This window comes from Leopardus geoffroyi, chromosome A2 (assembly GCF_018350155.1).
Source record: "Leopardus geoffroyi isolate Oge1 chromosome A2, O.geoffroyi_Oge1_pat1.0, whole genome shotgun sequence".
In the NCBI taxonomy this organism is placed as follows: Eukaryota; Metazoa; Chordata; class Mammalia; order Carnivora; family Felidae; genus Leopardus; species Leopardus geoffroyi.
Genome location: NC_059331.1, coordinates 31,217,630 through 31,244,744, shown reverse-complemented (window position 1 = coordinate 31,244,744; position 27,115 = coordinate 31,217,630). Strand labels below are relative to the sequence as shown.

Sequence of the window (27,115 nt, the reverse complement as noted above, 5' to 3'; positions counted from 1 at the left end):
CGGTCCTCACGATGGAAAGGTTAGCAGATACAGAAAAAGTAGCTGTGTGGAAAAGGCTGTCCAGCTCAGTCTCCTCCACCCTGCTATCAGCTACAAGCTCATGGGTTTCATCCAACAAGAAGCCAGAGGCAAAGTTGCAGGTAGCTGCAACCCATGGAGGTCACCCTTCTGGACACAAGTTAGGTAGAAAAGAGTACCAAGGAGACCTGGAGGGACAAAGAGAATAAGCACAATACCTTCCCCTACTTCTGCCATTCATCTCAGCCTTTTCGAAATTAGATCCCTGAATCAAGATCCAACATGAATCTCAACCCATCCAAGATTTCCCCCACCTGTGCCGCTCCCTGTTCTCCAGTGGGAAGCACTTTTCCTTATCACCATCTCTACCGTGCTGCCCCTCATTTTGTACCTTACTCCAGAACAACTTATACGCATGTGTCTTAGGTTGGGCTCTCTGAAAACAGACCCTGAAATGAGAATTTGGGTCAAGGTGACCTCAGGAAATGTTCTCAGGAAGAGCCGGCAGGGAGATGGGAAGAAGGAAGGAACCCTAGCCAAGCTAGGGTATGACTTAGTGCTACAGGGGAGGTCTGGGATCCGTGCACATCTGGCCTCACAGTTGACTGCGGCAGGGGGCAGGCAGTCGCCTAGAAGGATTCCCACACAAGTCAACCATTGGTCAAGGGCTTCTGGTTCTCTGAGCTCGCAGGCAGAGTGGCTCTGGCAGCCTGTCGTCAGATGCTGACAGACAGATGTAGATGGTGGCTGATGAATGTGGGCATTCATTGGGGTCTGATGTGGACAAAAATGGTGAAGGAATTAAAAGAGTGGGGAGGGGGGGCAGCACTGACAGGTCCGTTATTACTCACATCTTCTCTGTCTTCTTAGTAAGCTTAGTAGAGTGAGGACTGGATTCATCTATGGAACACCATATGGATTGTTGTAACATCAACATGAGACACCAAGGCCGGCTCCGTGGGTGTGTGACTTATGCAGCTGCACAGGTCTTAGAAGAACCCCCTGCATGGCATAATGCTCCGCTGTCACCATTTTGAAATTCTTAACAATTGTTGAACAAGGAGTCCTACATTTCCGTTTTGCACCGGGCCCCAAAAATTACGTAGCTGGTCCCGTCTACCACAAAGTGGGCATTTGATAGGTGTTTAGGGAATGAAGGAATGATGCCTGGCATTCATTAGGTGGTCAATAAATGCAGGCTAAATGGGTATATCAGAAGCAACTGCCGTCTTTATACCTTCAAGCGCAAAAATAAAGAAGGTGGTGTGAGGTCTTGCCATATTATACTGACTGCTGCTTCCCCAGTTTGCATCCCACTCTAGGCCCCTGAAGAGGTGTGGGTAAGACTTGTTTACTTCAAGTCACTATTTATTTTTCTCTTCCCATGACATGGAAAATTCTTGGCATCAGACAGCCTCGGGGTAACACTATTTTTATTTCCCCAGCAGAATAATTAAATTTAGGCTCAGTTGCTCTTCCTTAGCAGAGAGACTGTGGGCAAAATTGGATAAAGAGGCTGCTGCAAATGGCTGGTTGGGATGGGTTCCAGGTAGACTGGGCACCTTGATATGGAACACATTCACTGTGTGCACATGGGGAGGAGGGAGCAAAGGCTTTGCTAAGATCGGTCAGCTAGACCTCTCTGCTGCGTAGGACAATCACAAATGTATCTTAGATTTGCAGAACTGGATGGAGCCAGAGGAGTGGTCATGTAGACCAGGGGTCAGCAAACTACAGCAAATAAAGTTTTATTGGAACACAGCCACTGCCATTCATTTCATGTACTGTCTCTGGCTGTTTTCATGATAAAACAACAGAGTTGAACTGTTATGACAGAAACTGATTGGCATGCAAAACAGATAATATTTATTATCTGGCCCTTTATAGACAAAGTTTGCTAACCACTGACCTAGAGAAGAAACCCTCAAAGAATGTTATGTAGACACTAAGAGTCCTTCAGGATTATTATGTAAAGCCTTTCCTATTTATTATTGAGTTGAACTCAAGTCTTTTTTCTTTATTTTTTTTTTAATGTTTATTTATTTTTGAGAGAGAGAGAGACAGCACGAGCAGGGTAGGGGCAGAGAGAGAGAGAGAGAGAGAGACAGAGAGAGAGAGATACAGAATCTGAAGCAGGTTCCAGGCTCTGAGCTGTCAGCACAGAGCCTGATGCGGAGCTCAAACCTATGAACCGTGAGATCATGACCTGAGCCAAAGTCTGAGGCTCAACTGACTGAGCCACACAGGTGCCCCAAAGTTGAACTCAGTTCTATATTGAAATCTGTCTTTTACTGCTGTAACTCAAAGAAAATGGGTCAATGGGAGACAGAATTGATAGAGACCTATTTCTTGTCTCATTGCCACAGTTCGTCTGGAGTCCCAGGCATACAGAACGATTTACCCTGCATTTACCACACATGCTCCTACTTTCCCATATATGCTGCTTCTCTTCTTGGAATAAAGGCCCTATTTTATCTTCTCTATTTCATGATGTCCAATTACGAATCATCTTCTAAAATATTCTAAGGAATGCCTCGAATTGTCACTAGGAAGATTTCCCAAGACATCCACAAGTACTGTCTAAAAGCTTATGATAGGCAAAATAGTATTCTTGGTGCTGAGAACCAGGGGAGGGGTTTTCTCTGTTTGGGTTCCTCCCCAAAGCAGACCCTGAGACAAGGATTTAGGTACAGGAAGCTTATAGGTAAGCCATCCTAGGAAGGAAAAAGTTGAGGAAATAGGGAAAGTGAATTAAGGCAAGGAGAAAAGATAATAAAGGTGTGTTAATGGGTCGACGACCCATTGTGGGTAACTGGGGCTCAGTTTCCCTGGGGTCCTTCTGCTGGACTTGTCTCATGATCATAGCCCACCTTCGTTTCCCTCATCTGCCTTAGAGCAAGCTCCCAGAGCTGCATGGAAGGGAGGCACGTGTATCTGAGGCAGGAAGTTGTCAGTGGGCTGGAAAGAGTCTCTTGAGATGACAGATGAACTCAGGTGTGCTGAGAAGACACGGGCTGGGCATCAGCAGCGTCTGCGACAGGGTGACATTCAAAATATGTAACCTGAACGGGATGAGCACAGACCATTCAGAACAGAGGCCGGTTGTGAACATCTGGTGTGGACACGCCAACAATCAGCTGTCCTAAGGGTGCAGACGTGAATAAGAATCTCAGTTTTTAGGCTGGGTTGCTCCAAGAAGAACTGAGGGGATTTCTACGCTGACATGCTCTTCCAGCCCCAAATCACCCAGAACAGTTGAAATGAAGATTCCAGTCGGTTCTGTGTGGCTTCAGGGCACAGCCCAAACCCTCCCTCCTCTCTCGGCCCAGTTACCCCTCTGTACGTTAACTTAAAAAGGATTTTAAGAGCCAAGAAACCCCCCTTCGCTCACACATGGTCATCTGAGATTGGAAGTGGTTTCCATTCTTCACCTCTCCTCCCATCCTGATTTCAGAGGAGGAGGTGGGCGGAGGGAAATCTAGCAGGGACAGCTCCTGAACCACGAGCCCCATTACTGCTCAATTTAACGTCTCCACTATTCCACGCGGGCTTTTCAGAGGGAATCAAAAACTCTTTCCTTGAAGACCAAAGTGTCAGAGAAATTGAAGATCCTTTAGAATCCTCCTTGTGGCTCTCCTTTCTCCACTTTGAATTTCATTATTGATTTTCATTAAGCCCCTCAGAGGCCCCCTAGTACCTACAGCTTTCTCTCTTTCAAAACAAGAGATTTTAAGAAAGCAGCCAGTTACAGGCTGGCAGAGATACGGCACCCTCACAACCAAATAAGCCCTTGTCCTAACCCTGAGGTGTCTGTCTCCCCTGCTGAAAGGGCCAAAAATTTCCCAGGATTAACTTGTCCCGCTGTGGGGTACAAATCTCTTTGAGGTCGAAGCAAAGAGGGACAAAACCCAGGAATGAGAAGCAGATGAAGCTGGTGAAGTAACTTTGAATATAAATCATTGAATTTTGTTTTTGTTGTTTTTTTTTTAATGTTTTATTATTTTTTTTAATTTTTAATGTGTATTGATTTTTGAGAGAGAGAGAGAGAAAGAGCTTGAGCAGGGGAGGGGCAGAGAGAGAGGGAGACACAGAATCTGAAGCAGGCTCCAGGTTTTTTGAACACTCAGCACGGAGCCCGATGCAGTGTTGGAACCCACCAACGTGAGATCATGACCTAAGCCAAAGTCGGATGCTTAATCAACTGAGCCACCCAGGTGCCCCTAAATCATTGAGTTTTGAAATGGCTTTATCTTTTTTTTAAAACCTTATTTATTTATTTTGAGAGAGAGCAAGAGAGAGCAAGAGAGAGTGAGAACACCTTGGTGGTCAGGGATGGGCAGAGAGGGAGAGAGTGGCTCCCAAGTGGGCTCTGCACAGTGAGCCCAGAGCCCGGTACAGGGCTCAATCTCACCAGCCATGAGATCATGACCTGAGCCAAAATCAAGAGCCGGATGCTTAAGCCACTGAGCCACCCAGGCGCCCTGTGAAATGTCTTTATTTTATAAAAACGTGCCTTGAAAAAAATGGCTGGGGCTGGCCGAGGTCCAGAAATCAATAAGATACAGAAGGAGTGATCATGTGGCTCTGCCTCCAGATAATCATGGCTGGCGGATAGTTCCAGGTTCTGGGTTCCTCTGTCCTAATGGGTTGTCCATTCTGTGTGGCTTCACTGGCCCTGTTTAAACAATGGGGACGTTTCATGGTCTGTGCCTTTGATCTCGAGAATATTCTCTGCACTTCTTATATGCTGGTTCTGAGCTAAACCAGAGTGAGAGCAATCTTAAACTAACTCTAAATCTTCATTCTCGCCAGTTTTTAAAACTAGCGGTCTTTGGGAGCGCCTGGGTGGCTCAGTCGGTTCAGCGTCCGGCTCTTGATTTCAACTCAGGTCACAATCTCATGATTTGTGAGTTCGAGCCCCACATCGGGCTCTGAACTGACACTGTGAAGTTTGGTTGGAATTCTCTCTCTTCTCTCTCTCTGCCCCTCTCCCCTTCTTGAAATACATATTAAAAAAAATGATGAAAGAAAGAAAGAAAAACTAGCAGTCTTTGCAGTAAGATCCAGCTCACCCATTTACCATTAGAGCACACTGTGTTGTGTTTTTTTCCCCCTTTGGTAGGACATCGAGCTGCATCTAAGCAAACATCGAAATGTTCTCCTTCGCATGTCTTCTATTCGAGAAGAACTCATTAATTCACGTGTTTGTTCGTTCAATATTCACCAAGCAGCTACTAAGCTGTAGGTGGTGTTCTGGGTGTTCAGGATATCATATAAGACAGGCAGGTCTCCCGCTTTTAAAGATCTTACAGGCCAGTAAATGAGCACATGAATTGTGGGTTTATATGGCACTTGCAAAACATATATAAAGTATATCTTAAAAAAAAAATAAAATAAAGTATATCTACCTGTTTTTAACCTAAAAAAAAAAAAAAAAGGAGAAATCATCTTTTTTTTTTCTTCTTTTTTCTCTAGGACATCCTCGGTTTACTGACATTTCGCTCTCTATATATTGAGCTTTGCCACAGACAGCCAAGGTCAAAACACAGCAAAAAGGAGCAAAAGAGACAGATTTTTTTTTTTTTAATTTTTTTTTTCAACGTTTATTTATTTTTGGGACAGAGAGAGAGAGAGCATGAATGGGTGAGGGGCAGAGAGAGAGGGAGACACAGAATGGGAAACAGGCTCCAGGCTCTGAGCCATCAGCCCAGAGCCTGACGCGGGGCTCGAACTCCCGGACCGCGAGATCGTGACCTGGCTGAAGTCGGATGCTTAACCGACTGCGCCACCCAGGCGCCCCAAAAGAGACAGATTTTTAAGTAATTAATATTTTTCCATGGGCTCATGGGCATCTTGTTATAATTTTCTTTTTAAAAACTCTTGGTCTGCACGAAAGAATATCAGAATGGAAAGGAATTTTTGGGAACATCTGGTCACAGTGCCCTCCTTTACTAAGTGAGGGGGAACCTGAGATCCAGAAAGGAGGGGAGCCGGGAGTGAAACTCATGGTTGTGCCCCCACATCAGCATCTCTACCACTGTCCCTGGCAGATTCCACTGTCAGGAAGACACTCTCCCCTCCTCCCCCAGCCTCCTGCCTGCCATTTGCACTTTGTTCAAGGAAAACCATGGGCCATAAGCTGCACCGATTAAACATTCCATTGCCTTCCTCCAAAGGAAGAATTCCCCAGAAAATTAAGCCTGAATGGCATAAAGAGGCAGGAAAACATGTTTTATTGTTACTGCTTTTCTGCTTTCACTCTTGTTCAATCCCTTTGGGTTCCGGACCTAGGAAACATAACTACTGCTGCTTCTCCTTCCTGGCCGCTTTGGAGGAGAATTTGGTGTAATCAGGTATAGTCCTCAAATAATGGAGAAGCTCTTCGTTGGTGGTTTTACATCCACTCATGTTATCAGAGGCAGGAGCCCAACTGTGGCACAAAAACACAGGTGTGGGGAGGAATCCTGGGTTTTTTCTGCTCTTTATTGCTATGTGACCTTAAGTAACTCACTCGACCCCTTCAATTTCATTCTGTTGTGTGAAATAGAGATGATAACACCTATCTCACAGTTATTTAGGGAATTCAGGAAAAGACCATATGGCAATACTTGGGTATAGTAGGTGCTCTATATGGGGTAGCTATTAATAATAATAATGATAACAACTTGTCTTGAATCAAAGTAGAAAGGAAGGCATATGCATATGGATATTTTGAAATTAAAAAAAATTATTCTATTTTATTTGAGAGAGCATGAGCAGGGGAGAGAGAGAGAGAGACAGAGAGAGAGAAAGAGAACCTCAAGGAGGCTCCACACTCAGCATGGAGCCTGACATGGGGTTTGATCCCACGTCCTTGGGATCATGATCTGAGCTGAAATCAGGAGTCAGGTGCTGGACAGAGCCAGCCAGGCACCCCTTAATGTGCTTCTTTGAGTCTCACAGCAACGTCTTTAAGAAAAGCGGTCCCATTCTGATCCCAAATTTATATTTGAAAAAACACAAGGCTCACCTCAAAACAACAACAACAACAACAACAACAACAACAACAAAAAAAACAAAAAAAAAATGGTGGAGGACTTTCTCAGAGCCACTCAACTGGTAGTGGCAGAGCTTGGACCCAGAGTCCAGGTCCTTTGACTGTCTGGTCCACCTCTCTGAGTCAGTGATTTCTCTAGGGGCTTAGCCCTCCCAGCTACAAAGTCTGAACACTCACAAAAAGTAGAGGAAATCAAGACTACAAGCAGCCTCGCTTTAGATATAGTTCATGTTCTGTCAGCAATTGAGTATAAAAAAACAGCAGTGTGTTCTTTAGATTCAGAATTGTGGATGAAGTATTGAAAACTTGTTACAAGAATGCACGGTATTCCTCAAGTATGCTGGAGCAGAAGAAATGTTGAGACCCTCCGCATGCCACGGCACCTCCAGAATTTTATTATGCACAATTGTACCCCTAAAGGATCAAAGACAGATGTGAATCCATGTGGCCTAAATTGTAAATAGATGACAGGAGACTGGCATAATAAATATTTCAGGCCTGAACTCCCTGAATTCAAGGATGGTCTCCCCCGGTCCATGGGCTGGGCCACCCTTTCTGGATTCAGCAGACTGGTCTCCCCAAGAGCACTCATCAGCTCTACTGATACTGAAGGTCAGCTGATGAGCAGGACGCCTGTTGGGTTGCTGCCAGTCCTTTCTCCCTGTCTTACAAAGGACTATTTAAAGCACAGTTCCTGATCTCATACTTGGACCCATTTTTAGACACTAGAATAAAGAAAATTAGGGGTTCTAGGACTGGGTATGTTTCTGTCACACTCACCAAATTGCAAGGGTACTTGCAGCTCTTGGAAAGGAATCTTTTAACTATATTTAATCACAGGAAAACTTTCCAGGGAGGCTCAGGTTAGCTCCTTTTATACAGTGACAATGCAAGAAAGGATTCGCTTGGAATAACAAAAAGATTATTCCACCAAGACACTTTTAATGAGCTTATACCTGAGAAGCAAATAACATTACCTTCTGGTCCAAGTTACAGTTTTGGCATTAGAGATTTTTGTTAATTTCCCCTGTCAATTGTTCCCCAGCTCCTTCCTTCTTTCTTTGAGAACCTGCCCATCTACTTTGCAAAGACTCATTTCCCACTGTCCCTGCTGAGTGGGCATGTGATTTGCTTCTCTGAATGCAGACAAGATCAAGAGTCCCTACTCAAATGCACACAATCAGATTCTCTCTCTTGGGGATTGGGATCCGGTTTCTGAGCTGCTACTGAGGGTCTGTTGGGCATTTAAAGGAAATGGTGAAGTTAGCGATGGGGACACTGTGTTTGCTCTTGTGCCAAGGAGGGGAAAGAACTGGTTGAGTGAGACACAGAGATAAAAAGGGAGATAGAGATAGGGATAGAACTGAGAACAAGGGAGCATGGGGTGGGGGAAAGGAGAAGGAGGCAGAGGGAGAGAAAGCAGAATAATGATCACATGTAGACAGATGCAGAGACAAGAAACCAATTCATTTAGGAGAAAGTAAGCGCAAAATCTTGTCCTTGCTTTCTGTTTCTGCTTCCAGTATTTTGTGCACATTAATTGCATTCTCTGACTTTTCATCTCATTATATGCCCCCATACCTTGGTGATGAATATAACGCATCCCTTTTTCCTTTGTGTGTGTGTGTGTGTGATTAAATGGGTTTTGTTCCCTGCAACCAAGAAATCCCAAGACAGATTTACATCCACAATCTCACCTATGATGACCAGTAACATTTCAAGATGGCACCTTTGTCTTAAGAGTAGAATTCATAGTTTTGGGACGAGCACCAAGAAGTGAGGGAGGCCTTTGTGATCTACTGTCTTAGCATCATGCTCATTGATTTATCTGTCACTAGTGCTTCACGTGCTTTGGCTCTGTTTTTATTCTTTGCATCAAGCTAAAATAGATTCTATAATTGATATCCTCAGAGGAGCGTGACTTTCCATCTGGGATGGATTTTCAAAAATTCTTCCTGGGAGCCCAGAGGGTTGGAATGGCTCCAAGATTCCTCATCACACCATTGGCCAGCACCTCTTTTTTTCTTTCTCTGAAAGGTGTGAATTTGACCTTTTCATTGGTCACCGAGGCTGCCTTATATTCAGCTACTTGTGACTAGGATACAAAGGGCTTTGAGGGAGAGCAGCCCACAGAGTTCTATTTGAGGAATGCCAAATGGTTCCCCAGGACCCAGCTGACACCTCTTTCTCACACAGTGCCTGAAATGTGCAGTTATTTCTGTTGAATTATAATATTATTGCTCACGACAAAGTCTAATATTAAAACGAAATTAGCAATACCCACAGAGAGGGCAGAAAACTCTCAAACTTGCCACTTCAAGGACTTTGGAAAAAAATCAAAACCTCTGTGCTTCAGTTTCCTCATCTGTAAGATGATAGTATTAATACATACCTCAGAGGGTTGTTATGGGGGTCGAAAGAGTTAATGTTTGTAAAGCCCCTAAAATGGTGCCTGGCACTTAGTATGAGCCCTTTTGAACATTTGTATCCCCTGTTAAAAGGATGATAGAGGGTAAAGTCTGGAGGTTTTTCTTACGTGGTATGTAAACTCTTCAATGTAGAATATCTGAGGTTTGGGGAAATACAAATCAAAACCACATTGAGATACCACCTCACACCAGTCAGAGTGGCTAAATTTAACAGTTCAGGAAACAACAGATGTTGGCGAGGATGTGGAGAAACGGGAACCCTCTTGCACCGTTGGTGGGAATGTAAACTGGTACAGCCACTCTGGAAAACAGTATGGAGATTCCTCAGAAGATTAAAAATAGAATTACCCTACAATTCAGCAATAGCACTACTAGGAATTTATCCAAAGGATACAGGAATGCTGATTCATAGGGGCACATTTACCCCAATGTTTATAGCAGTGCTATCAACATGTCCATTGACTGATGAATGGATTAAGAAGATGTGGGATATAGACACAATGGAATACTACTCGGCAATGAAAAAGAATGAAATCTTGCCATTTGCAACAACTTGGGTGGAACTGGAGGGTATTATGCTAAGTGGAAGAAGTCAGTCAGAGAAGGACAGATATCATATGTTTTTACTCATATATAGGATTTGGGAAGACTATGGGAAAATGAAAGGGGAAAAAATAGTTTCAAACAGAGAGGGAGGCAAACCATAAGAGACTCTTAAATACAGAGAACAAACTTAAATACAGAGAACAAACAAACTTGATCGGGGCTGGGGAGGTGAAAATGGGTGATGGGCATGGAGGAGGGCACTTGTTAGGATGAGTACTGGGTGTGGTAAGTGATGAACCACGGGAATCTACTCCCAAAGTCAAGAGCACACTATACACTGTATGTTAGCCAACTTGACAATACGTTATGTTAGAAAAAAAAAAAAAAAGAATGCCTGAGGTTTGGAAAGTGGAAAGAAACAAGGAGTCAGGTCTTGGTGGATTGGGAACACTATAGGGTGAGACCAGGGGTGAAGGTCTCCCTCCTGAAAGAGTTTCTTCACATTATGTATGTGAGGCTTACCATGCTGGACTAGGAAGAAAAGGGGAGATAAGGGGGAGGGACTTTCGAAGTTACAATAATTTTACAATGAGCAGAAGTTTTTGTGAAAGTCTGTCTCAAAGGCTCAGGCATTGACCTGTGTGCGTGCGTGCGTGTGTGTGTGTGTAATTTAAACTCAAGAACACAGGCGTGGACATAGGGGATGTGGGTCCTTGAAACACACTTTTAGAAGCTTTTCTCAAAGAGTTGCTGGTTGACAATAAAAAGTTGACACACAGATTATAGGGATCTTGGGGTGTTGGGATTTTAAGTCATGTTTATTTAGGTATAATTCACATACAGCAAAATTACCCTTTGTAGCATACAGTTTTAAGAGTTTGACAAATGTAGGCAGTCATGTAACCACCACCACAATCGAGATATAAAACATTGCCATTCCCCCCCAAAAGTTCCCTTGTGCCCGTTTGTGGACAGCTTCATTTCCCGCCCACAGTTTTGGCATCCACAGATCTTTTTTTTTTCCCTCATGTAGTTTCACCTTTTGCAGAATGTCGGTAAAGCTTCTCTGACCTTTGAGCTCAGGTAATGTGATAAACACTTCTAGCATCCTGGTGCCCTTATAGTTATAATTATACTGTATATGCAATTGACATCCATTGTTAAATATCCACCTCTTCTTCTAGACTTCTGCAGGCATGTCTGAGGGCAGAGAGTATGTAGCTAGGGTGTTACTGTATCCTCAGTACCATCCAGAAAAGGCTGAACAAACATTCATTCATTCATTAAGTGATAACTCAAAGACTATAAGGAAGATGCTCTAAGTCACTATTGACTAAGCAAAAGCAATTTGGTACCCAGTGGTATCAAATGTATCCCATTGTAAAGCACCCAGAGACTAGATCATTCAAACATTCCTGGAGAGTATGCAGGCACTTTTGGAGTTATTGGGTCTAAATATTAGCAATCAGAACCATCCCAGGCAATCCCAGATTCATGGGATTAATTGCTCAATTAGCTAAAAATAAAATGGAAAAGTCTTCAGTCATTTAACAGTCTACTGCCATTATTTTGTTTACTTGCATATTTAAACTTTTAAAATGTTTATTCATTTTTGAGAGAGAGAGACAGAGCATGATTGGGGGAGGGGCAGAGAGCGAGGGAGACAGAATCCAAAGCAGGCTCCAGGCTCTGAGCCATCAGCACAGAGCCTAACGCAGGGCTCGAACTCGTGAATTGCAAGAGCATGACCCAAGCTGAAGTGGAACGCTTAACCAACTGAGCCACCCAGGTGCTCTGATTGTATTTTTAAAGCTGTTTACTTCATTATTTTTACACTCCATATATTTTGTAGCAACTCTGAAGTTACAGTGATGCTTAAGAGCAAAATCATGAAATCCTCAAAATCAAGCTTATTTTCAGTGTGCTCGTCGAGTTCAGAAAGGAGGTCTTTGTATTTTGGTTTTGTTTCTTGTCCCTGTGAGAATAAAGAATAAGTAAAAACCGAATTCATTGTGCCACCTTGGTTTTACAGATAACAAGCAATTAAGAAACATGTTACTAACATGTTCTTGTAACATGGCATAACACGGTAGTAACAATATCATGTCAAGTTGTTACCAGGGCTACCAGTGGGGCACTGTGTTAAATCTTTTCATGGGTTATTTCACCGAATTTCCACAGTGACCTTATGAATATACGACTATTATCCCCACTTAACAGATGAGCATCAAAAGACTCAGTGAGAATTAAGTCACTTGCCCCAACCTAGACAGCTATTGGTGTGAAGCTAGAGTTCATGGTCTTGGCTGCCTGATTCTGGAGCCCACACTCTTAACTACTAACCATCTGCCTCTCCAGAAGCACAGATATGTTACATTTTTCACAATTTCAACATATAATCTCTGTTATGAGAGGTAATCACTCCGTGTTCTAATGAACAATAAGATCGTCCAGAAATACGAAATTAAAAAATGCTCATAGAAAAATCTGTGCTTTGGAAAATTGTCCAGCGTTCAGTTTCATCACAAATCACACCCAAGTCCATAGTCCTCCTAAATAGATTGAGGGGAAACATGTGAGTAGTACATTCACGAAGAGGCTTTTTAGTTTCCAACCACAGCCTGTGAAATATCCTCCCAAGTGGCATTAACAACATTAAGGTCGTTTGATTCTCTGGTATTCTGGGCTATGTTTGCATTTAGTTCAACCCCAAATGCTCAGCCATGTGCTAGCTGTAAAAAGCCATCACAGCAACAACTAAAGCACTTTAGGAATGATGATACATTCCTCTTACCGACTAGACCATTCTTGTCTCTCCAGGCTGGTTGTCCTCAAGAGGTCACACCTAACAGTGAAGGCAAAAAGAGTTTCCCCTGCCTCGCTCCATGACAGCTGAGTGCTCTGTGGACATGGTGGGGCCCACGGCAGAGACAGGACTACTTACTAGTGGAAGGACACACTGCTCAAAGGTCAGAGGCGACTGTAGATCTTCTCTCTTTTTTCTCTATGTATTTTAAGTACCTGGGAGCTGGCCCAGGTAGTTCTCTTGGGGCCTGATCAGCCATCTTGTTCTGTATCTCCTTATCAGTGCGTATAAATGCTCAGTTTTATTTTATCTGACTGACTATAGAGTGTTAAGATCCCCCCAAATTACATTAGGCTTGTGAGAAAGGAGATGTTCCTCTCAGAACCCAGGCCTCAGCCCAAAGTGCCATCTCAGTTAACCAGAGAGCTCCACGTAGGGATGTAGGAGAAAGCCCAGTTAGTCATTAAGGGGCTGCGGTCTTTTGACATTGACCTGTGTGCCCCTACCTGCCCTGTAGGTCTCACAGACCTACAGAGTCTCACAGAGCTGGGTGCTAGGTCCGAGGCAGCGTCCTGACATTACTCTCCATGTTTGCTCCTTAAAGTTACCACTATTAATACTGAGAATGTCCTAGAGTCCCCTGAAATATGGCTTCTGCTTTCTGTCATCTTGAGCAGAGAGCAGGACTTCACATGAGGCCTGGGTAGGTCTGCTGCTGGAGATCCAGAAATTGACTGCCTCTCTCAAGTTTAATCTACACTAAGGGACATGATTTGGCTTTAACTGTCTTTTACTCTTGGCTGTTCTCAGAGGGGATGGTGAATTACAGCAGGAACCCCCTCGTCCGAGGTTTCTCTTTCCACAGTTCGAGTTGCCTGGGTCAACTGGGATTTGGAAGCAACCATTCTCCTTCTGATGATCATCAGAAGGTCAATGGAAGCCTAGGTTGACGTGACAGTGCTTACGTCATTTACCTCCCTTCCTCTCGTCACGTGGCATTTTATCATCTCACATGCCCACCGGAAGGGTGAGTACAGTACGATAAGGTATTTTGAGAGAGAGACCACGTTCACGTAACTTCTACTGGAGTATATTGTCATTGTTCTATTTTATTATTATTGTTGTTAGGAGTCTTTTACTGCATCTAATTTATGAAGGAAACTTTGTCATAGGCGTGTGTGCATATGAGAGGCTAGAGAGAGGCTTCTGTACTGTCTGTGGTCTCAGGCATCCACGGGGGCCTGGGAACTGTCCCCTTACATGGGGTGGGGAGGGTAGGTGGTACGATTGTACATCAGGATGATCATCCACTAGGTCCTCATTTTCATACGTGTGAAAAGCTCCCTGAAGATCTGCCCAGCCACCAAGTATGAGGCCTTTTTCTCTCTAGAATGTGTCATCTCGTTTGGCCTCTGATGTAGGCAAGTGTTATAGGATTTCTTCACCCACGCTTTCCTTAAAAGCTCCCCAGAACTTTTTACCGCTTGGCAAATTCTTGCCTGATACTTCTGGCTACAAAGATTTTTCTTAAAAAAAAAAAAAAAAAAATCAAATAATCATACAAATAATACTTATTCTTCCTGAAATTGAAAATGTGTACTCTTTGGGAGCCTGGATGGCTCAGTCGGTTAAATGACCCTTGAGCTTGGCTCGGGTCATAATCTCATGGCTCGCGAGTTTGAGCCCCACAACGGGCTCTGTACTGACAGCACGGCTGCTGCTTGGGATTCTCTCTCCCTCTCCCTGCCCCTACCCCGCTCGCTGTCTCTCTCTCAAAATAAATAAAATTAAAAAAAAAAAAAGAAAGAAAATATGTGCCCTTTGACTTCTATCAGTTCACTTCCTCCTCCCCCTCCCCCTCCCCCTCCCCCTGGGAACCACATTCTATTCTCTGTTCTAATGAAATTGAGTTTTTATAAAATCACTTTATTTGTGGAATTAAAAAAAAAGTCGATTTCTCACACAGTCTTTTGAAATAATCCAAGATTCACAGGAAGTTGTCCCCTTGGCCCACCTTCCCCCAGTGGATGACACCAGATATAACTGTCATATGCTAGAGCCAATACATTTATATTTTCATGGAATTATAGTACTTATTTGCATAGTATCTCCAAACACCCATAGAACTTTAGAGACTGCTTTAAGTCTTTTTCTTGCTCTACCTACTAATAAATATTGGTGGTCTAGACTCTGTATGAACCCCTCTTTTCTTCTTATGCATGTCCCCTCGGCCAGCATTTCCCTAAGTATGCTTGTAGAGTGTAATGCAGTTTTAGGCGAGGCAGGATGAAATATTAAATATAAGTTAGTAGTCATCTATTCTTTTACTACCTTCCACTCTTACCCATTGAATTAGCATTTAAAATAGTGATAATGTTATTAAAAAGATAATTCTAAGTTTATTTTACTGAGAGATAGACACACACAGACAGACAGACAGACAGCAGGCAGGGCAGAAAGAGAGGGAGAGAGAGAGAGAGAGAATCCCAAGCAGGCAGTGCCCTGACTGCAGAGCCCAATGCGGGGCTCAAACTCACGAACCGTGAGATCATCACCTGAGCCCAAATGAAGAGTCGGGTGCTTAACCGACTGGGCCCCCCAGGTGCCTCAGTGATAAAGCATTCTTATAAAATAAATTTATTTAAAAAGAAAGTTAACTTAAAGAAGAAAAGTTCTAAGTGAATCGTAATACAGACTCTAGGCAGATATGGGAAAGATATTGAAGGAGGTATTCAAATGACTGAAGGTTGGAAAATACGCCTCTAGGTAATTTAGGTCACTCCCTTCAGGTCAGTGACTGTTCATCTACTGCTAACTCTGACTTCTGAATTGCATACACAAATCTCTATTCTGACCTCCCAAGCCATATGTCCTGTTGCTCTGTTTCTCCTCTGGAATGTTTCATGGACATCTTAAAATTGACAAATTCGGATGGAACTCATCATTTCTCCTCCCACCCCACCTCACCTCAAATATGCTTATTCCCCAATCTTTGACTTCTCTGGAAATGAGGCCACCACCCATTTCTTCCCACAGTCGGAAGCTGGGGTGTCATAATTTGCTCCTCCTGTCCTTCAACCCTATAGCCAGTCAATTATCGGATCCTGTTCATTCCACCTTCCAGATGTCTCTCCTGTTCAGCACCCTAGTCCCGACATCATTGGCCTCTGTTTGGAGTGCTTCCTCACAGACACTCTTTCTTTGTCCCACTCCCACCCCGACCCCTACCCCAATCCCATCTGCAGGTGATGTAATTTCTTCACGCTTGATTTAGAAACATTCCTGGCTTCCTCCTGCTCTCAGGCTATGCCTTTGTAATTTTGCTTCTCTCCACCTTCTCAGCCTCATCGCCTGGTGCTTCCTACTTTCTTTTCCCTTCTCGGCTCTCCCAGATCTTTGACCTGCCTTACAGGATTTGCATATGCCATTGCCTCTGCTTGGAATGCTACGTTCTCAGTGCCCACCCTCCTCCCTTGCAAAACTAACTCTTGCTCACTCTTCAGATCTCAGCTATACCTTTATTTTCCAGGGGAGCTTCTTTGACTGACTGCCCCAAGATGGTCCCTCTGTTTTACTCTTTCAATGCATGCCATACTGTTTCATGGTTATTTGCATATTTCTAATGACCTTTTCAGCATATCTCTCTACTCTGCTAGGTTTTTTTTGAAGCTTATTTATTTTGAGAGAGAGAGAGAGAGAAACAGCATGAGTGGGGGATGGGCAGAGAGAGAGGGAGAGACAGAGAATCCCAAGCAGGGTCTGCGCTACCCTCACAGAACCTGCTACGGACTTGAACTCACAAAACCATGAGATCATGACCTGAGCTAAAATCAAGAGTCCCACACTTAACCAACTGAACCACCCAGGCACCCCTCTACTCTGCTGGATTTGTAGCTTGTTCACTGCATTAACTTCAGTGCTCAGTTCACTTCCTGGCAAATGGTAGGTGTTCATTAAACATTTGTTGAATGAAACAACATAATAGGGCCCTTTCGCTGGAGTTGTTGGCTCTTTGGGCCACCCAGTATGGCGTGGCCCCCGTTTCTTCATGCCTGTTCATTTTCTCACCTCCGTGAAATTCCTAAATTGGGTTTGCAGCAGATTTTTGGCAGTAGCTTTTCCAAGTTTACCATCAGGGTCAGAAGAGTTTCTGAAAATCACAGCAATGGTAGCAATGGCCTTTTCCAGATCTGAGCCCTTCCTGAGAGCTGTGAGGGAAGAAACGTACATGATGTAGTCTAGGTTAGAAATGGTTCTTCCCCAGACACAGGGTTGTATTTTCCGAGGGAACTGGGATGAGCAGGGTTGGAAGATGTATGTCAATGTGGCCCTGCCCTTGGACTCTTTGCCCCCTATCTGGGAGTGGGATGTAGGGACATCTGACACCAGGTCCTTAAATAATTGAAACAAAAGTTCCTTCAGAAGCAATAAGAATTAGTAGAATCAGGATAAGATTTACCACCTGCTTGTCATGTGACCTTGGGAAAACACCTCACCTCTCTCACAGTTGGTTTTTTGATCTGCAAAATATTTAAAGGGCACCTGCTTGGTGCTAGGCTCAGTCCCTGGCACTGAGGGTACCACAGTGAGTAAGACAGAGTCCTGCTCTTGTGGAGTTTATATTCGATGTCAATCAAAGCATCACTTCAGGCCAGTGTGATAAAGGAGAATAGCATTTAAAACAAGCTCTTTGATATCATGATGGATAAGGGACCTCTTTGACCCAAGGCCTCAAACATACTGATTTCCCAGCTGGTTTCTCTGGTTTAAACTCCTTGAAAGGGTGATGCTAACTCATTCCTTTCCAGTGGGTAGCACCCAGTGGACACTGAGAACTACACAAGATACAGCAAAAAAATTTTGTATGTTCTCTGTCCTCTGAGGCTCTAACACATCCTCTATTATAGAACTTCTCTCATGTTATAGTTACCGTATTAAAAAAAAACCTTTTTAAATTTTTATTCTTGAGAGAGACACACATGCACACAGAGCACGAGTAGGGGAGAGGCAGAGAGAGAGAGAGGGAGACACAGAATCCGAAGCAGGCTCCAGTCTCTGAGCTGTTAGCACAGAGCCCGACGCGGGGCTCAAACCCACAAACTACGTGATCATGACCCGAGCTGAAGTAGGACGCTGAACCGACTGAGCCACCCAGGGCCCCAGTTACTGCATTTTTAATGGCCTTTCTTCTCAACTACATTGCAAGCCCTGTGAGGCCAGGGAATCATATCTTTCTTCATCACTGTATTCCCAGTGATCAACACAAAGTCCTGCTATATAGTAGGTGCTAGGACATGCCATTTAATGAATGAATAAGAAGAAAAGAAAAACAAAATCCTACCATTTTTAACCCAGGTACTATGCAACAATTGTTTATACAAAGAATGATGATCAGACAGAATAATGCAACTTTTGTATTGAGCACCCACTATATTTCTAATATTTTCCCACTCAGTACCCAGATGTGGCCTCTGCTTTTACAATATACTTTACAATCTAATGAGATAATAAGCAATAATCAATAAGATAAGTGCTTATGCATGTATTTGCTTTTATATACACTCAATAATTATTTCTCTATATACATAGATAACATGGATTTACAGCTTGTGATGTATGAGGCAAAAAAGGCACAGAAACAGAAAAAAATTTAAAAAATACCTCTGGGGGGTGCCTGGGTGGTTCACTTGGTTAAGCATCTGACTATGGCTCGGGTCACCTTTTGTGAGTTCAAGCCCCTCTGTGCTGACAGTTTAGGACCTGGAGCCTGCTTCAGATTCGGGTCTTCCTCTCTCTCTGCCCCTCCCCCCACTCATGCTCTGTCTCTGTCTCTCGCTCCCTCAAGAAATGAATAAAACATTTAAAAAAATTACATCTGGGAGGAAAACTACCTAGATAGCTGGTCTTGGAGGTCTCTGTGAGTAGATGAACATTTAAGCTAAGACCTAATGGATGAGAGGGATCCTGCCATGTAAAAGGGTTGGGGTGGGGTGGGGTAGTCAGGCTAGGATTAGGGTTGTGCCGAATGTCCCAAGCTCAAGCAGAATAGTGAGGGCTCGGATCAGAAGGAGTGTGGCACATCGGGAGAGCTGAAAGGAGACAGCTGTGACTGAAACCTAGAAGAAGGAGGTTTGGTTAAGAAAGGAGAACAAGACCACGGAGAGCTTACAGCCCATAGAAAGGCATCAGACTTTTCTTTGCAAACATTTTCTCCCAGTTCATAAACTGTTGGGTTTTTAATCCTTCGAGACCTTTTGTGGAGGAATTGTTTCCAATTTTTATCAAGTCTGATTTACCAATGCTTCCTCTTCTGAAAGAGTTGTCCTATGTAAAGTTAAAAGTTTTGTCATTGTATGGTCTACATTTAAATCCATGGCCCATTCTGAGTTCATGTTTCTAGAAGGTGTAAGTCTTAGGTGGAGGTTCAGGTTTTTAACCTGCGGAGGACCAGTTGCTTCCGCATCAGGTGTTGAAAATGCTATACTTCCTTTCCTGAATTGCTTCGCATCTTTGTCAAACGTCAGTTGGGCATATTTGTATGGGTCAGTGTCTGGATTTCCTGTTCTGTTTCATTGATCTGTACATCTGTCCCTCTGTCAACATCACATTTCTTTGATTCCAGTAGCCATATAGTAAGCCTTAATATGGAGGAGAGTGAGTCCCCCACTTTCTTCTTTTTCAAAATTATTTTGGCTATTTTAGGGCTTTCCACGTATATTATATATGACTTGCAGTAAGCCTTAAGAGAATTTTTTTAAAGTTTATTTATTTATTTTGAGAGGGAGGGAGAGTGCTCAGGGAGGGGCAGAGAGAGAGGAGACAGAGAATCTCAAACAGGTTCCATGCTGTCAGCACAGAGCTGAATGTGGGGCTTGACCTCATGAACCGTGAGATCGTGACCTGGGATGAAACCAAGAGTCTGACGCTTAACCGACTGAGCCACCCGGGCGCTCAAGCTTTAGCAGAAATGTGACGAGAATTGCTGTATTTACTGTGTCGACTCTTCCAGTTCAGGAACACAGTATGTATCTCCATCGTCATAGCACTTTACAGATGAAGCAAGGATGTGACCTCGCTGGGGACCCACCGCTAGTAAGTGGCAGAGCTTGAATTTGAATCCTGGTCAAAAACATAAGCCTCCTGCAGAGATTTTTTTTTTTTCCCTCTGCCTGTCTTCTGCTCTGTGGCACCTGGAATCTTTAGAAAAATGCCTGGCAAATGGCACATGCTTCACATATATTCATGGAATGAGTGTCTGCCAAATCTATGTCCTTAGCTTCTTAGTCCCTGATTTCTTCCCTCGTTCCCGATGCTCAGTCTTACCTGCCTATGATTCTGCTTGACATTTCCCACTTCTGTCTGCTCACCCAGTGGCTGGGCCTCCATCTAGCCTAGAATGCCAACCTCAGAACATTCCCTGCTTCTTTGGATTTTATTGTTAGCTTTTTCTCCCCCTCTCCCCCATCCTTAGCCATCTCTTCCCTTCACCTCTGTCGCATCCCTGACACCCACAGTCAGAATTGAGATGCTTCTCGATTACCCAACACTCTGCGGCTCATCGAAATCCATGGAGATGAGCATATTCCTCTAGCTTGGGTCTGTCTTTCCTGGGGTGTGTGCTTGAGGAGGTGGGACGCTATATGGCGGTAACCTTGAACTTAAGTGGCCAAAAAATAGACTCCATTCATTCTGTCTTTAAGAAGCAAATTGCTTAGAGGAAATACCTTAATTCCTTAAGAGGTAAACATTCCTTCTGTAATTTTGACCAGTTGCTTCATTAATTAATAACCAAGAATAAATAAGGGAAGGCTTTACTATGAGCTGCTCTATTCTCCAGGCTCTTTCTGGTGAGGAAGGGGTGTATTTCCAGTCTGGAGTGGGCTTGCAAATAATGACAGACACCTTCCTTGTTTATTGCATGCCAGGTGCCTTTCACACTTAATCTTATTTAATGCTTAGTAAAACCCACAGAGGTAAGTGTGATTTGTGTCTCAATTTTACATATTGGAAACTGACACATGGAGAGATTAAGAGTTTTAAGGTCACATCGCTCAGAAGTGGCAGAGGAAACATTTGAAAGTCTGATTTCAAAGACCAGAGAAAGATCTGCCACTTTGGAGTATCTCTTTATAAGGCCACCTCCGTGGAGGCTGTGGAACCAGACATTTTCCAACCCTTCGAGGAACTCGACGTCTGGCTGCCTTCTAGATGGGGACTCCATCTGGACTAGCCAACTCCTCTTTCCTTCTCCTCCATTCTTTTGAACCCGGCAGGCAGTTTTTGTCCTGACTATAAAATAGCATATGTTCATGGTAAAAACTGAACTAGAAAACATCACACATGAAAGTTAACAAGGCACTCTGGTTATCTTACCAACACCGATGACACTTTGCGAGAGGTTTTGTTTTTCTGTTTTTATGGCTGGGTTCTTCCCTTACTAAACCCAGCGTGTTGCCTTTTAATTCCTGTCTGCCTCACAGAGTTGCGAGCAAATATGTGAAAGCATATTGTAAAGGGCTAAGTCCTAATAAAAATGCAAGGGCTTGATGTTTCTCTTTTGGCGTCTTTTATCAGCTTTCTTGCCTCTGGAAGGGGTGTATCGGAGAGGGTGTTAAACCAGGCACTTCATGTCGACCTCTCCTGTTATTTCCTATCTCGCTTCTTACGCTTTGATAATACTAAACTGTGTGTAGTCCCCTTACTCACGCTGTTCTCCCAACAAGTACTTTTTGGCAAATATTTATTGCCAGGCTCTGTCTTACTTCTGGAGATAGAACCGTGAACAACAGCAGTGGAGACATTCTAATTTCCTGGTGCTTGCGTTCTGGAGGACAGTTGTAAACGAATGATCACGGAGCTGGTATTCTACGTGTCAGCCCCTCCTCTGTAGGATATACAGGGTTCAACTCACTTAATTCTTACATCAGCCTTTGTAGGTAGGTTCCCATATCATCCCCACTCTATAGAGGAGAAAACTGAGGGACAGCAAGGTTAGGTAGCTTGCTCGAGGTCACACAGTCTGGTCCCTCCCCATGATGCACACTGCCTTTAGATACTGTTTTTCAGGCAGTGTATTCTGTACGACTCTTTCTGACACCCCCAGATTGGGCAACAGGTCCCTCTTCTGGGCTTCTCGATTTCCCCAGACATACATTTATCATAACCCTCACACTAGAAGAACACTCTTCAGCTCTCTAAATTTCCTTCTAGGTCAGTGCTGTCCAAGAGAAATGTAATGTGAGCCGTAATGATAATCTAAACATTTCTGGTAGCCACATTAAGAGAGTAAAAGGAAACATACAAAATTATTTTCATAACACATTTTATTTAACCCAGTGTATTAAAAATATTATCACTTGGGGCGCCTGGGTGGCCCAGTCGGTTAAGTGTCTGACTTTGGCTCAGGGCATGATGTGGTGAGTTTGAGCCCCATGTCAGGCTCTGTGCTGACAACACAGAGCCTGGAGCCCGCTTCCAATTCTGTGTCTCCCTCTCTCTCTCTGCCCCTCCCCTGCTCACGCTCTGTCTCTGTCTCTCTCTCAAAAAGAAACATTAAAACAATTCTTTTAAAATATCATTTCAATATGTAATCAATCTAGACCAATTATTGAAACAGGCTCCATTTTTTTTTCATATTAAGTCTCTTAAATCTGACTTATCTATTACACGCATTTCAGTGCTCAGTACCTTCATGCGCCTAGTGGCTGCTCTATTGGACAGAACAGTTCTAGACTGCGCACTCCCAAGGGCAGTTACTACATTTTATTTATCTGTATGCTCATTCCCAGGCCCTGGCGTGTTGTGGGCCTTAGTGTATGTGTGTTGGACTGAGCTGACTGGAACTTCAGGGCAATCCTTTGCCTCTTTCTCCTCACCTGCCGTGGAACGCGGGACACAGATCTAAACACTGGATCTAGCAAGTACCTGACACATTAGTGTAATAGGAACACAACTCTCAGTACAGCAAGGTGTCAGAATCCCCTCATTTTAGAGCTTTTCCTAGTAGCAGTTATTTTTGCAAATGGAGCAATGGAGACCCATGGCAGAGAAGTGGTCTGTCCAAGTTCACGCAGGTAGTGTGCGGCAAGAATACAAACTGGGTCTTTTTTTTTCTCTCTAGGTCAGTAGTTTCCCCGATACTCTAGTGCTTCTCAAACTTTTCTGCCACAAAACTGCTTTGGATGCTAGAGGCAGAGATGTACTCGTCCCCCACTCCCACCCTCAAGAGGTCAAGGGCATATGCCCAAGTAGCCAGCAGAGAAAATGTGGGTTCTCACCTCTACTTCATCCTCTATCCCTGCCTTATTTCAATGGATAACGTTTAGAACTACTTGCCGTTGAATAAAACACATTCTGGGAAGTTGAGCCATGTTTATCCTGTGTTTTTTTAGGACATGGGAATAAATGTGGCCCGATGGTCCAATGCTAGGAATCTGGTGCTAAGAACGGTGCACACGTGCATGTGTGTTCAGGGGCAGTGAGGGTGATGGAGAGCTACCACTCCCCTCAACTTCCTAGAAGGGATAAGTTGTATTAGAAATGCGGGACAATTATCACGAGTGTCCGAAATTGTGTATATTGTAAAACAGAATAGGTTTTCTGTTGTCATAGTATAAAAACAATTGTTCCATCAAGATGGAGATTTATTTAAGTAAAAATACCAAGTCTCCTTTAGAGACGTTGGCCAGCCGCTTAGGAAGAAAAACAGTTTCAATATAGTCATATCCAAGTTTATGCTTGTTATTCTGTGAACATTTTAAAGCCACAGATTTTGGAATAAGATAATGACCCAAGTATATGAGTGGGGGTTTTTCTTAATATTACCACGGAAAGAACAATATGTTAGTTCTAAAGATATTTTACCTATAAAGTTGAATTCTGAGTGTAAGTATTTCTATTTTGAGAGTTGGCAACACTGTTTTCACTCGACCAACAAGGGGCAGTTGGGGGTTGTTTGCATTCTGAGTTCCAGTGACCATTCACGAGTTAGATATTGATGGTCTTGCTCTGGATGGCCTTGCTCGGGAGGATGCTACCCATAGACAGGCAACTGCCCGTGTGGGAAGAACACTGAATTAGGAGTCATGGGATCCATGGTTGCAGCTTGGCCTTTAATGGACTAACTTGGGGCAAACTAATTCCTATCACTGGACTTCAGTTCTCAAAAGAGTTCTATAAAAAGAACATGGGTATTTGGTGATTTGTCCACAAGGTCTCTTACGTTTCTGGCATCCTTTGCCGTCCTGTTCTTTTTAACTCCCGGTGCACTATCATGGTAGAGGGGAAATACACACATCCCAGTCACTCCAAGTCTTACCTTTCACTGAAGCCAGTTGCTTGGATACTGAAATGCTGCCAACAAAATGAAAGAAACATAAGGATTTTGGAGACTGGGTATTCATCTCTGCGTTGAAAGTAAAGCAATACAATGATTTAAAAATCAACTTATTTTCAGTAAGCTTTCACTGAACCTTCTTGTGCAGCCGCCATCTGTCTTGCAAACTCCATTTCCTCCTGGCCACATAGGAAAGAAGCGCTTGAACGTGCCTCGCCCACACATCCTGGTCTTTCTTGCGTTCATGTAACCACATGACTAAATTCCCTCCAATGGGAAAGGAGTAGAAAAGAGTGATCACCCTTCATGTGAGCTCTTCTCTGTTCTCTCTTATTTCCAGCTGACTAACACAGAAATTATCGAGGACACCTTGGAACCCACATGTTGAAACCACAAGCATCCTTATCCTGGGTCCCTACATGGCTACATGGAGTCAGTCTGCCACAGACCTGGAATCCCCACTCCGGACTGTCACATAAGAAAAAGAAAATAACTTCTTGTTCCATAAAACACTAAGGATTTGGAGTTTATTTATGTGCCCCAGGAGCTGAGCCTACCTAAGAGTCTAGGTTCTCTGTTGGAGGGAGAGGATACATCATGAATGACGGAGACATGTTCCTGCACTCTTGGGGCTTAAAGTCTAGTGCAGAAAGCAGACTTCAAACACGTAATTCAATACAGAGGACTGGCAGAGCATTTACAGAGGGCAGGGAAGAACTAACCCAGTCTACAGGTCCGAGTAATGGCATTTTATCTGAGCAGTAGGTGAAGAAGGAGGAAGAGTGTTCCAGGCAGAGGAAACAATGTGCATTAAGGCCCTGAAATGGGAGAAGGCAGGCCATGATCAAAGAACCAAAGGAAGCACAGAGTGGCTAGAACCCGGAGAAGGACGCAGATGGTGGTGGAAGGGGAGGCTGCAGTCAAGGGCCAGGGCCAGAGCCTGCTGAATCCTACGAAGGACTCTGGGTGTTATCCTAAGGGCAGTGGGAAGGAAGGGAATGGCACGATCACGTTTGCATTTGGGGAAGTTGTTCCACCTGATGTATCAGAAAAAGATTGGATAAGGGGCCAGATAGGAGGCAGGAAGATGAATCTCACTCCCTTACAAGTTGCAAATCAAAATTTGCTCCATATTTCAACCCCGATGGCTTTTGAGAAAACCAGTAAGAACAATAGTACTTGGTCGTATCTTAGACAACCCCTTAAAGAAAATTTTTGGGTTGAAGATCTGGTTTTGGCATTAACTAGTCAAGATCTCATCACCTTGGGGGCCTCATTTTTCTTGTTTGTAAAATTAGGAAGCTGGACTCTGATATTTTTTACCTTTTATGGTCTTCTTGGTGAGTTCCTCTTAGTTTTCTAGAAACTTTGCACCCTTATCATCCCCTTCATATAATGTGCTATCTTTTTACTTTGCATACATATAGTATACTTGCAACACGACTTGAGTTATTTTCTATTGTCATGATCTCCTCCATTAGTCTGTGAGAACTTTGAGGGCAAGAGCTGTGCAGTTTATCTCAAAATCTTCCCCTCCCCACCTCCCACCTCCACCTAGCAGAGTACTGCCTAGCACTTGTGAAGTGTTTAAGAAAGTGTTTTGAACTACAGGACATCTAAATACAATTACATGAGAAAGATTATTTTTCATTTATTAGCCATAGATTGACACATTTGAATGATATGAATCAATTTCCCTCTGTCATGGATAATTTGCAAGTATTTGTTCCACAGTTAAAATCATTGCTAGTTTTGATTCACAAATGTTTCTCAAGAGGCAATCAAAGATATTTGTGTTGATTGTATCATCTTTTCAGTTTGCAATCAAGGCTGCACATTTGTTCCCTTTTTTTCCCCAATTCAATTTAAAGCTGGATTGGGGTGGGTAATAAGCACCAAATTCGCAATTTCTTGGCCATCAGGTTGACAGGATCTCTTGGGAAATGCACCTGCAGGCTTAAATAAAACTCATTAAAGGAGAGCCATGCGTCACTGACCTTTTGGGCATTTTCCTAGGCGCTGAAGTAGATGTTGGGGCTGCAGAAAGACTGGGGTCCCCTTCCAAGTGGAGGGCTTGGTCCTGGGTACTGTGCATACAGCCACACATACTCTGCTTGCCTGTTGTGTGTTGGTCCTTCCTAAGCAACAGTCACTTGCCCACTGTTACTATTGTCATTCACTCCATGACAACTATATAAGGCACTTTTAGAAGAGCCTTTTGCTGGTGTTATTGTATGTAAACATTAAACCATTCATGCATCCAACAAATGTTTGAGTGCCTACGATAGGCCAGGCACTCTACAAGGTGCTGGGGACACAACAGTGAACAAAACCAGACATGGAGCCTGATCTCAGACAGCTTAGTGGGAAAGACATATTAATCAAGTGATCATGCAAAAAAGTCACACCTGTGAACACTACCATGCAAGAGGATGCTAGAAGATTGATATCAGCCAGGGAGACCAGGGAGGTGTCCCAGGGGAAGTGATGCTGGATGATGAGTAGGAGTTAAGTAGATGAAAAGTCAAAGGATCCGCATTGTGGGCAGAAGGAATAGCCTGTACTAATCTCAGGGGCAGTGGGGAGTGTGGTGATCAGGAGGGACTAAAGGAAAGGCCAGTGTGGCTGGACCGGAGAGGCTGGTGGGGAGTGAAGCCCTGCCTGAGGAAGAAGAGAAGGCATGGTGGTTAAGACCATGCAGGAGCTGGGAGGCCACGGTAGGAGATTTTCACTCTAGGCCACAAGGACAGGAAAGCGTTTGTGGTTTTTAAGCAAGGAGGGTAATAAAGTTAGATTTCCTTTTTGAAAAAAAAATCACCGTAGCTTGTATGTGAAGAATAGCGTAGAGAGGTGGGCAGTATAAATGTACGAAGGCCGGTGGGAAGGCTACTCCTCTTGTGTTAGCTTAGAGCTCTTTCTGTTAAAAAAACAAAACAAAACAAAAC

The 27,115-nt window shown here is 43.7% G+C and overlaps 1 protein-coding gene across 1 annotated transcript; it reads right to left on the bottom strand.

Moving 5' to 3' along the window:
• Positions 1 to 11,801: 11,801 nt before the first annotated feature.
• SNTN (sentan, cilia apical structure protein) lies at positions 11,802 to 26,277 on the bottom strand. Its single transcript, XM_045497082.1, has 4 exons — positions 26,168 to 26,277; positions 24,153 to 24,187; positions 16,904 to 17,043; positions 11,802 to 12,004 (listed from the first exon to the last, which is right to left on the bottom strand). Exons 1-4 carry the CDS (start codon positions 26,275 to 26,277, stop codon positions 11,846 to 11,848), a joined length of 444 nt encoding a protein of 147 aa, XP_045353038.1. The 3' UTR covers positions 11,802 to 11,845.
• Positions 26,278 to 27,115: the final 838 nt, after the last annotated feature.

Coding starts and splice junctions, on each gene's coding strand:
- SNTN (XM_045497082.1), bottom strand. CDS start 26,277: ATGTGTGGCTGTATGCACAGTACCCAGGACCAAGCCCTCCACTTGGAA. Junction 17,044..24,152: donor GCAACTGGCTTCAGTGAAAG/GTAAGACTTGGA, acceptor CTTCCCTCACAG/CTCTCAGGAAGGGCTCAGAT. Junction 12,005..16,903: donor AATTTAGGAATTTCACGGAG/GTGAGAAAATGA, acceptor TTATTCTCACAG/GGACAAGAAACAAAACCAAA.